Raw genomic sequence first — 11,875 nt, 5'->3', positions numbered from 1 at the left:
TTGGAATAATTAATAATTTTGAATGGAATACGCAAAGTTAATTTTTGATAAGGAACATTTTTTACATTTAAACTTTTGTTCTATCTCTATCGGTTTACAAGATGGGTCCTACGGACCCAAGGCCCAATTGACCTATGATGCTCATTTACGAACTTGACCTCACTTTTTACGTCCTGAGTACGCTGTAAAAATTTCAGCTTGATATCTTTTTTCGTTTTTGAGTTATCGTGTCCACAGACGGACGGACGGACAACCGGAAATGGACTAATTAGGTGATTTTATGAACACCTATGACAAAATTTTTTTCCTAGCATCATTATTTTTAAGCGTTACAAACTTGGGACTAAACTTAATATACTATGTATATTTCATATATACATGGTATAAAAAGCTGGTGTCATTATTTTTGCATAAATTTTATAATTGCCACAAAATAATTACTTAATCTCTCAAGTACAATATTAATAAAAAAAAATAGCTTTTTTCATTTTAAAAAAATGTTGCCCATCTTTTGAATAAGAAAAAATATATACGGATAGCCCCGTATGAAAATCCCGGCAAATGAACAAAATTAAAGCAGTGGCGTAAAAGTATTGTAAATAAAAAAATTTGACATTCATTATCATTAAAAAACTATTTTTCTTCTTCTTTTTCAACTAGTGTTCTATACATTTCATAATCGAGCACAAAAATTTTTATGTAAAATTAAAAGTGAACATGAAATTTCGAAATACGACCTTTTTGAATTACAATGACGATATAACGATATAGATTATGTATAGAAACAGGTAGCAGGAAATTAGAAAAACTGATTAGAGATAAAATTACGAGAGCTTGATTAAATTAAATCAATAAATATATGAAATTATTATAAAATAAGGACCAAAAGATTAAATATTTATTTTTTTAAATTAATTAATTCCTAACTGTTTGTTCAGTTGATTTTTTTAAATGTTAATAAAGTTTTTTAGCGGGCGTTAAATATTTCAAATATTTTAGCCTATTAGCTAAAAAAGTTCATAAAAAGAAAGCTCACTGCCCACAAACAAGTTTGTGAAACTGTTACACTTGGCTCTAAAAAACAAAATATGTGACCCTAAAGGCATAATGTATCAAATTTTGACATAAATTTTAACACAAAACTCAAATATAATCAAATTAAAACTTAGAAATAGTTCGACAATAAAAAGGATCATATATTGCAATATATTGGGCCATATATTGGATCATAACATCCAAAAAAGGGTTGTCTCACTGAAGTTCAATTTAAATACCGAATTTCTCTATTTTGAGCTTATAATTAATAACTAAATTATCATAATTTGAGAAGGCTTTTCAAATACTACGCAGACTTATTACTATTTTCTATTCGCTAAAGTCAAGTACAACCCGAAAATTAATAAATATTGAAATTATGTATTTAATAGATTTAAATGATGAATGCATGTAATTATTGCATTTTGGTTTATCAATAGTAGGTATGTAAATTTAGTTCCTGAAAGAAATTTAGGGTGCAAAATAGTAGTAAAGATAATTGATACTGCAGTATCAAAATACGAAAAAGACAACGAATAAAAGCAGCCATACATGACGTATATAATCATACTACCTGTTTTCTTTTGTGGGGCATCAAACTGTCGAAATAGTTAACTTGTAGTTAAATTTTGTACGATGGAATTTAAAAATATTGAAAAATGGCTATTTCACAAAGTTTAACGGTAATTTGACGTCACAAAAAGAAGCATAACTACGTTATCCATCAGCAGTTCTTTTTTTTTATTGTGTAAAATATATAGATCAATAATAATATAGACTAAGTACGAATAAATTGAACCGAAAATGACTTTTTGATAGAGACAAAAACTTATTTCTTACATAGAGTTGAGTTAATCCATTTATTTTCTACATTTTCCCAACGAAAGTTATTATTACATGCAAGTTTCGAATTTTCCTTTTTTCTATTCAGGACTAATTTGAGTTAACGGCGTTAATTCAAATTCATATATCGTTTAAGTAATACCTACATTAAATTATTCATCGATTAAATTGTAGGTATATACCCTGATACCAGTTGTCTTTAAATATATAAATTTCGATAAGCAGTCCGTCAGAATCCTTAATAAAAAAAAAGCTAAATTCTTTAGCGTAATTTGCTGTTCAATTATGTTCACGGTTAAATGATTCTTTAGATCGTGGATCGTAAATCGTCAAGCACAAAGCCCAGCAAATTATTTCAAAACCCTGATTTTGCACATCCACTCTTGAATTCCTATAATCGATTTATAAAGCAATCACACTATAATTAAACTATAAGACATTCTAAATTATAGAATTTTACATAGAAAATTAATTTCCTAAACAAGCAGACACTTATAGCTTGAATATATAGCCTCAAGTTTTCAAATCAACGTAGTAGAAAACTTGGAAAAATTTCGATTGTAAATTAATTATTAATAAGTTTCATCAGATTTAAATGATACCCTTTGTTTTAATCAAAATTTTCGCAACACGTTATGGTTGACGCAACGCATAGAAATGATTTTATAAATTTTACCATAGTTTAAAATGGCAGAAGTTAGTACTTTTATGCGTTAGATACTTTTATGTAAAAACTATGGCTCTTATCTTTGTTACAAATGCTGGTTTTTGATTGGTTAACGACAACCAAGTCTGTGTTTCACATCGCTGGGGAGTTTCCTTAGTTGCTCAACAGCAGTTGTGCGGACTTAAAAGCAAATCATTTCCAGCAAATAAACTCAGTAAAAAACGGCAAAATAAAAACAAATCTTTGAATTTCATTCAAATCAGATGAAAATTTTCAAGAAAATAACATAAAATAAATAATATACCTATTGAAAGAAATCATACTCACATAATCATTACATATAAGTTTGTTATTGAATTGTAAATGAAAATATGTACATTTTATTATACAATTGTATACTAAGACAAATAAGTACATAATATTATACATAATAATTAAATAAATAATAATTTTTTGTACATGAATTAATAGAATTATTATATAATAATGTCATTTTGGTAATGAGTTTTCTTAAAACTGTTTGTTGTTGAAATCGAAGTTACGCTGGACCAATAAAAAAATTTGAAATCTGTCTTTATTGTTTTATTTATTGCACCTCTGTTCGTACAAAATTCGTTGATACACCTAAAAAAATGAAATTAAATAGAAAAAAAAAATCAGCTATACTGCTGATGTAATATATCACCATCTAGTCTGATCAGTAAACAAACAAAGATTGGTGGAATAAATAATATTTATTCTACAAAAATGTAGCCAAAAAGTGAAACGACAAAAGGGCCCTTCTATTTATTAATATAAATATAATCCACTTACAAATATCGAAAAATCTGGCATACACAACAATACTATACATATAATTTATGACCTTGCCAAGAACATAATTTTTTAAATAGCCGCCACAATAATCTTTCTGTTAAAAATATTCAAATATAAACAGTTGCCCACCCTGCTTTTTTAATAGGCGTCAAAATCAAAATAGACTGAATCAATATTCTTAAATTAATTTACAATTTTAATATCTTGTTAAACTAAAAAATTCATTAATTAGCAAACTTAAGATAAACTTAATAATTCTTATTATATTCTTAACAGGATGATTTACGTAATCTAATAGTAAGAAATAATTTTAAGAAATGACAGCGAAACTTATAACTAGTTAACAGTCTAGGTTTAACTTCAAAGTCTGTGAACTTAAAAAGTGTTATTGTGTGGTTAAGTTATTTGAATTTTGTTGTTCAAATATCAAATTTTGTAATAAGTAATTTTTTTTTAATTAATGAAGTTGAACTGTTAAAAGAATTTATTGAATTTTCTGACAATATTAATAAGACGGGCAGATCACGAATGAAATATTTGACTTCATTCACAAAATAAGTTATTTTTAGTAAAATGGAAAAGAAACCGGTGACATATGTAATGTATTCGAATGTTGAATAATCCTTTAACCCATAATAATTGCTTGATTTTTTTGTAATTGCAGACAATTCCAGATAGCCTTTGTTACAGTGCGGGAATAACAGGCTCTTGGATATCGGCTAATACAATTGGAGCCCATGCTTTTAAACCAGTTAGGTTTAATCACAGAGACGCTCCCAGTCAATATGCCCAACGACCAACGTTAATTCACCATATACGCCCAGAAATTGTTATATTTGACCCAATCCTTCGAAAATTAGTGAATGAAGCTAACGGAATATTTTTAAGAGTCCAACAAATTAACGAAACTGAAAAATCAACAAATAAAACATGGCTAAATTTAAGCCATCAATACCGGTCTATTATACGTGCATGTTTAGAAAATTTACAAGAAGTTGAAGAAAGCAATGAAAAATATTCAAGTTATCTTACGATATTTTTTGCTGTGGAATGTGTTTGGCATTTGTGTGAAATTTTATACATTGATCAAATACCTGGCGATGTTGTTTTGAATCCACTGTTAGAATGGATAAGATTTCATTTTCCAGAACATGAGCGAAATGCAACGAATTTACTTAGTGGTTCGTTGATCAGCGGTGCTGAAGCGCATCCTAAATATTGGGATACAGTAATTGGAGTATTTATGCAGGGGAGAATCGATATTGTTCGTGCTTTATTAAAATTACATACGGCTTCGGACAGCGTACCATTTAAAATCGCAGACAATGTTTTACGAATAATGCCATTATATAATGTAAGTGGATACCCAAAATGATCATTTTTCAGGTTTACTTTTTTAATTATAAATTACAAGACAACTAGTTTACACTAAATTTAAATTAACAAAATTTCTTAAAGCTATTGAATAGTCATAGTATGTGAAATTTCAGGTTTATGGAGGATTATCGGCGAATGATTTTCAAACCCGTTGGAAACATTGGCAAATGGATACACAAACCAAAATAGACTCAAAATCATTTACAACTCAAAAAAATTTAGAATTAATGATGAAGGTATTATTTCTGTAAATTTCATTAATTGAAGTTAGAATAATATTGGACATTATCATTTTAGTTATCTGTAGGCGACAAAGCTATGTGGGAATCAGAAGGTATGGCACGATGTGATACGTGGTATGAATTTTTAGCATCCTATTTATTATATAGTGAACCATTTGTAAGGCGGTCACATTTAGGCCCGTTAGCCACTAAATGCTACGATTCCTGGCCTACTACCAATAAGCATTTGGATCAAACTTTATTGGCAATTATGCAACAAGATTTACATCAGGTAAAATATTATTTGATTTTATTTACCGGACCCAAAAAAGGTAGAAATTGTATTTGGATAGACGTCGAAGTCTGCAAGTAGGCTATTTCCTTACATTGGTAAAGTAGGGAAATAGCCTACCGTCAGTCGTCCGGTTTCGTTAGCGTTTAGCGCGACGGCGGTTTTAATTTTCTAAAAGAAAAAAATGTGCCTCGTAAATTAACTCCAAAATCTGAAAATTATTTTGTGATTAGTAAATTAATAAAAAATTAGTTTTAAGATCGCCAGTCATGCAAATTCTGTAACCGGCCGCTTCAGTCACGGATGACACCAAAATCTTAATTTAAAAGTTAATATTATGTTAATGCATGTGGACGGGAAAATAATATTAGTAGACAGGGGCATATTATGCTGTTTTGTGATTATTGGTGGCGTAATCTCATTTTTAAAATTATTTTCATGTAAAGGTAATTCATGAAATACAACAAATGTCAGAAAATGGATGGTTTGCTGCACATATAACAGATTTATTATACCATTGCGGAGCACTTTCGGATCTCGATAGTCAAAAGAAAATGTAAGATATTTTTTTTTTTAAACATGTTTTTTTTTTCTTGAATAATTAATTATTTTTCTTATAGAAATTCACATGCTTTACGAAATTCTCTAATTCATGATTATGGCGTGATTCTAATGAGTCATCATTCACTGTGGCAAATTGGAGCAGATTATTTATCTCATAGTAACGAACCAGGAATACGTCGTCTAGAATTACTTTTGGAGAGAGTGCCTTTCAAATCAGAAGGGCGCGCTTTAAAAATCATTCAAGTTGCTCAAAAATATGGATTTCCACATATTGGTATGAGAATTAAATCATTCAACATTTCTTAATTTTATTGAAATTTTCATTCTTTTAGTTAATAGTATTTGTAAGCAACAAGCGATGTTGATGAAACGGAGAAACCGTCCAGGTCACGCATTAGGTTGGGCATTAAAGTCAAAAGATTCCGTGTTAGCAGGTCAATTAGCAGATGGCTTGTTAAAAGAATACAGCGAAAATGGAACATTAGTTTCAACTGATTTATTAGATTCTTTAGGCGCATCAATGTTAATTAGCGATCGACTAATATTTTTAGGTAATTAATTTCATTTAATAGTATTTAAAACAAAATTTTAATTAAAATTAATTTTGTAGGAAAATATTTTGAATTTCACAAAGAATACAAATCAAGAAATTTCAAAGAAGCTGCAAATTTATTGATTTTGCTTCTATCTTCAAAGTTAACACCAAAATAGTAAGCTTTATTTTTAAATGTACCTTAATTCTTATTAGTTGAAAATTAATGTGTCAACCCGATAAATATTAATTATTGAAATAATATGCATTTTTTATTTACTTTTTAGTTTTTGGGGAGTATTATTCGCAGATGCACTTCCATTATTAGAATGTGATGATACTGTATTAAATTCAAATGATACTTATGAATTTTTACATTGTATCGAACAAAACTGTTCAGATCCAAAATATTCTGATCAGATCGAATTAATACGACTTGCAGCTGCTCGAAATCTAGCTCGCGCTCTGGTTCATGAAATACAAAGTACTGCCTCTTTATAATAAAAAAAACATTATTTTTAAATATAGTTAAAGAATTATTTTTTGTATTTTAATTATTAATTTATTTTCCTTTAAATACATTTTATCGTTCAAAAGATGGTATGTAAATTGTCCTGTGAGTTCTTATTATATCGTAGGTTTAACTAAATAGGCTTTTCTCCATTAAGAATAAATCGGTTGGATGAAAATTTCTAATTATTAATCATGTAATGTAGATAACAAAGCACAAAATTTAAAAAAATAATAATAAAAATAAATAAGGATTAACTATGGTAAATTTGCTGTAATCGGCGTAATGTTTTTTTGGCTCCTCTCATTTGACGGATCCCAATACAAGTTTAAATTTTGTATAAATTCTATTTATATTGTCATTTAACAAACAATTGACTGAGTAAATTGTTGAAATATCTGTATAGAAATTGTTGAATATCAAAGCTTGCATTATTTATTTACAAATTAGAAGAGTTAAAAAACCAATACAATTAAGCCACCATATATTTGTTTTTCGATAATATATTTTAGAATTTTAACTTGTTTTCTGAGAATATTTCATAAGACCACTAGTTGAAGCTATCAGCAAATTATCAACATCTCTTATATTTTTGGAAAATATGAACAAGGTTTTGTCCTGATTGGCACGCGTCACGGGTAAACAGTGATGTTTACGAAAAAATGTTTTGAACAAAAGTTTTTTTTATAAGGAACATTTTTTACATTTCAACTTAGGTTCCACCTCTAACAGTTTACAAGGTGGGTCCTACGGATCCAAGACCCAATTGTTTCTATGTTGCTCATTTACCAACTTAACCTCACTTTTAACGTCCTATTGTCCTGGGCACGCTTTAAAAATTTCAGCTTGATATATCTTTTCGTTTTTGAGTTATCGTGCCCCCGGGCGGACAGACAATCATAAATGGGCTAATTAGGTGATCTTATAAACATCACTGTAAAAATTTGTTCGTAGCATCAATATTTTTAAGCGTTACAAGCGTGGGTTTAAACTTTTAACTTATATACCTTGATAATAGTTGGTATTTTACTGATATAGTCTCTGGTTGGTATGTATTTCATGTGTACAGGATATAAAAAGTATTATTTTACACAGAAAACGCGAATGAAATGTAAACAAAACTGGATTTGCTAACGAATACAGGTTATTTAATTTAAATTTTTTCAAGCTGTTTGCTTAAAAAAAAACTTTTATTAGTTTTTGGGTAAAACGGGCAATTTTTCAGGTAATCAGCCAATTAGGTACTGACAACACTGAAGAACACACTGCGTATTATACATATATTATAATAAAAAAAATCAATCTTTTAGCAAAAATGCTCCGCTAAATTATGCGTGTGTTACTGCATGAAATATCCACACTATAAACATTACAAATAGCATTCCGTATTTTAATAAAAAAATAATTATTTATAAGGTACTCTCACAAATGACATGTTCATAACCTTTACAAATATATAGCATGGATGATGTTTGAGGGTTGGGAAATGAAGATAACTTGATAGGGACATATGATATCCAATGATTATTTATCATGCAGGGATGTAATTCTGATCCCAACTAATCATAAGCTTTTTTTTTAATTTTACATATAGACTTAAGACTAGTTAAAAATAGTAAATGTTATAAAATTTTCGGCTCGCAACTCATCACAACACTTTTTTTTTTTTACTTTATCATTATGGTCGAGTTAATATTTTGAGATTTCGATTTAAAAAAATGTAGTGTACTCAGTTCATAATTTTCCTAACCAGCCATTAATCAACATTTAATAGTCGCTTCCGGCAGTCCGGCTATGGAGGGTAGAGGTAAATGTCATATGCGGATTTCATAGGTTACAATAATTAAACGTATTCCTTGAAAAAAATTTATTTAAAAAAAATGGTTAGGTACAATAAGCAAACTATACTTCTTTTAATTCATATTTTAAAATTTTGCTATGTCCTCGAAAATAAAATTTACCTTCAAATGATTTATCATTTAACATTAGAGGATACCAAATTTCATCATCCAACCACATTTTATCATAAGGAATATCATTTATATCAAACCATTGTGGTTTCATTTCTTCGGATTCAATCAAAGTTCCATCATAGTCATGGCTCTTAAATACATGTACGGCTAGTAATGTGGGTTTTCCTTCAAAATCAAATATAATAGTTCCTAATTTTTTCATATTGATGGGAATTAAACCACATTCTTCTTTCAATTCACGTTTTGCACCTTCAAAAACGGTTTCATTTTTTTCAACTTTGCCGCCAAAACCATTCCATTTACCGACGCCAAATCCTCGTTTTTTTAAACCCAGTAGTATTTTCTTGTCATTTTGTACAAAAACTAATGTATAATCTTTCATTTTGCAATCAAGCTTCTCAAACTTTTTAAAATGAAAAATCTAATTAGTATATATTTTACACAAATACAAAAAGAAACTATTTTGAAGGTACTTACTTTTGGATGATCCATTTTATAAATAAATTAAATAAATATTGAGGTTAAAAAGATCCTTTATTTATAAAAGTTTTTAATACAATTCGTTATATTGAATATATAGTAAATATGTGAATAAATAATTTACTGGGCCCAAAAGGGATGAATTGACAATTATCCTTTGATTAATTATCTTAAAAATGGCGACTACATCACACATTTATACTATATGGATGGGTAATTTGAACCATAGTTTTTTTCTCAAATCGTTTTTCAATCCTTTTATCAGCTGATTGTTTTACAATTTTTTTATTTAACTCACAAGGTAATTTCCTCGGATTGGAATTGAATAATAAAGATCTTGGAAAAATGTATGGTGGACCTCTACTTGTAGAAACTTCACCTCCCGACAAATTACTAGCACTCTGGATGAATAAAATATTTTATGCTGCTTAATTTTGTCTTAGAAGCACCAAAAAATTTTTTTTCTGATTGATTGAACAAACAGGATAATTGCAACAATATTCATACACAATCATGTGTAGCATAGTCTCAGATTGGCCCCGTTCCACAATATTGCTGCAATGACTTATTCGCAATTAAAGCCATTAGCGGTCTGTATATCTTTATAGATCAGGTCCTTATACTGTTAATCAAACAGACAAAGAAGGCGTCTAGTGCCGTCGTATTGTTAAAAAAACCAGAAAATACAAATTTACTACCAATTTATAAAGAGTAAAGTCAAACCAGATAATATACCTACCTGTTTACGAATTCCTTCTTCCAAAATAATTGGAACGGATTTGGTTATAAATTCTTTATTTTCATTTCCACGTAAAGTAGAATCTGCACATCCTCTCATTTTCATCAAAGCTAATCTTTGAACCTTGCGATCTAATCTTAAGTTGGTTGTTACTCCTTCAGATATAAATCGGGAGTGTATATTTGTACCTATAAAATTTGCATTACTATTCGCATACTATTATCAAATTGAAAATAATTACGAAAATGATATGAAGGCACTATCGTGTGTTTAGTGTTTAGAGTCTCACGTTAAGATAATTTAGAGTAGATAACTAGCGAGAGCAAAATACTATCGTAAGTTTTTTTGAGGAAAAATTAGTTTTCTCTGTAATTGCGTTCATTCACTGATCTACGGGTTGGACATACTTCTAATGGAGTCGAGCTAGCACGGGTCTGTCGGTTTTTTGGCTTTATTGTTAACTTTATTGTTTGGTTAAAATTTAGATATTATTTTGTTCACGCTAATCATCTACTCCCAATTATATTAACGTAAAATTCGCGTTGAACACATGATAGTGTCCGTATGAATAACCTCATCCAAATAATAAATGAAATAAAATCAAGGTACTTCTCATTGTTGCTCCTAACTGCTTTATTTTATTTTCTCTGTCATGTTCAATGCTCATTTTGGTTTCATATTGTAAAAACTGTATGATTCTTATTTCCAAATCAGTTGTAGTTAAAATCTTTAAAGTTTAAAATGAAATGATATTAATTAATTTCTTAAATTTAGTTTTTAGATTTAAAAATATTATCATTTTATTTCCTCCAAATTCACAATCAAGTTATCAAACCGAATAAGTTTAACTTAAATTATAAGAAATCAAATAAATTAATTAGATTTGGAAAATTGAAAAAAATTTTTGGCTCACATTTGGATAGAAATCAATGCGAATAAGATAGAATCGGAACTAACAAAACATTCCAGTATATCCGGCCGGCGTCATAGAGACCCACTAGCTTTATCTCATTTCTAGCAACTTATTTGGAAAAGATTAGCAGTACTGTGAGGACATGCAAATGGAGCTTTGAAATTGAATCCCTGTTTATTTTTTGGAGGCCGGTGAAGATTTTAGTGTCTTATTCATTCAATGACGACTGAAATGTAACCTCACCTACGTTCCTGTAGAAGATTTATAATTATTTAAAAGATTGTCTGCTCATCTAACCCCTGTTTGTAACTATTGCGGTCGTATTTTTTTTCAAGAAAAACGTTTTTGTAAAAATTACTATGTACTTAGTATGCTTGCAAACAAAACGTACATGGGCGTAATCAGTTTTTGATCCAAGCGAGTTTTTGAAAATATGGGTAGACAAATCAACTAAACGGTTGTAGTTCTTCCTTTGTATTAAAATAAGGATTAAATGAATAATAATTACCATAAATAAATTATGCGATTGTTTAGAGAAATTATAAGCAAATACGCGTATATTCTGACTAAACACAGAAGTGAAGGGTTCCAAAGTACGCAATTTGATTCCCGATATCATATTCCATATATAGATATATCCTTTATTTGTTGAAGAAACTATATGTTTTTGACATATAGATATTGATGTTACAGAAGAATCATGTTCTAGACAAAAGTAACAGTCACCATCCATTAACATACTATCCCAAATTCTTATGCAATGATCTAGTCCAGATGTTACTAATGCAACATCATCAATTTCTAAACCAGTAATAATTCCAGAATGAGCGACAATCGACTGAAAAATACACACATTAATAATACAGCACATACTTTTTAATTTTTTATTAGAAAATTGGTGTCTTTCTCAAG

General features: G+C 29.0%; 3 protein-coding genes across 3 annotated transcripts; 1 reads left to right on the top strand and 2 right to left on the bottom strand.

Moving 5' to 3' along the window:
- Positions 1-3,827: 3,827 nt before the first annotated feature.
- Positions 3,828-6,888, top strand: LOC123295022 (nuclear pore complex protein Nup75). The gene is made up of 9 exons (XM_044876221.1): positions 3,828-3,958; positions 4,026-4,715; positions 4,852-4,974; positions 5,036-5,251; positions 5,698-5,807; positions 5,872-6,089; positions 6,148-6,366; positions 6,426-6,525; positions 6,635-6,888. The coding sequence occupies exons 1-9, from the start codon at positions 3,935-3,937 to the stop codon at positions 6,846-6,848; spliced, it is 1,914 nt and encodes a 637-aa protein (XP_044732156.1). The 5' UTR covers positions 3,828-3,934; the 3' UTR covers positions 6,849-6,888.
- Positions 6,889-8,710: 1,822 nt separating this feature from the next.
- On the bottom strand, positions 8,711-9,335 carry LOC123294562 (7,8-dihydro-8-oxoguanine triphosphatase-like). Its single transcript, XM_044875633.1, has 2 exons — positions 9,309-9,335; positions 8,711-9,234 (listed from the first exon to the last, which is right to left on the bottom strand). The coding sequence occupies exons 1-2, from the start codon at positions 9,321-9,323 to the stop codon at positions 8,761-8,763; spliced, it is 489 nt and encodes a 162-aa protein (XP_044731568.1). The 5' UTR covers positions 9,324-9,335; the 3' UTR covers positions 8,711-8,760.
- A 55-nt stretch (positions 9,336-9,390) lies between these two features.
- LOC123294564 lies at positions 9,391-10,159 on the bottom strand. The gene is made up of 2 exons (XM_044875636.1): positions 10,051-10,159; positions 9,391-9,712 (listed from the first exon to the last, which is right to left on the bottom strand). The coding sequence occupies exons 1-2, from the start codon at positions 10,153-10,155 to the stop codon at positions 9,500-9,502; spliced, it is 318 nt and encodes a 105-aa protein (XP_044731571.1). The 5' UTR covers positions 10,156-10,159; the 3' UTR covers positions 9,391-9,499.
- Between the last annotated feature and the right edge of the window lie 1,716 nt (positions 10,160-11,875).

Source organism: Chrysoperla carnea, chromosome 3, assembly GCF_905475395.1.
Source record: "Chrysoperla carnea chromosome 3, inChrCarn1.1, whole genome shotgun sequence".
NCBI lineage: Eukaryota > Metazoa > Arthropoda > Insecta > Neuroptera > Chrysopidae > Chrysoperla > Chrysoperla carnea.
Note: the sequence above shows the minus strand (reverse complement) of the source record. Positions and strands in the feature narration are given on the sequence as shown.

What these genes read in the sequence shown, in the direction of transcription:
- LOC123295022 (XM_044876221.1), top strand. Translation starts at nt 3,935, where the DNA reads ATGGAAAAGAAACCGGTGACATAT. An exon ending in ATTTAGAATTAATGATGAAG is followed by an intron (nt 4,975 to 5,035) that starts GTATTATTTCTG and finishes TTATCATTTTAG; the next exon opens with TTATCTGTAGGCGACAAAGC. An exon ending in CTCGATAGTCAAAAGAAAAT is followed by an intron (nt 5,808 to 5,871) that starts GTAAGATATTTT and finishes TTTTTCTTATAG; the next exon opens with AAATTCACATGCTTTACGAA.
- LOC123294564 (XM_044875636.1), bottom strand. Translation starts at nt 10,155, where the DNA reads ATGAAAATGAGAGGATGTGCAGATTCTACTTTACGTGGAAATGAAAAT. An exon ending in AAGAAGGAATTCGTAAACAG is followed by an intron (nt 9,713 to 10,050) that starts GTAGGTATATTA and finishes TTATTCATCCAG; the next exon opens with AGTGCTAGTAATTTGTCGGG.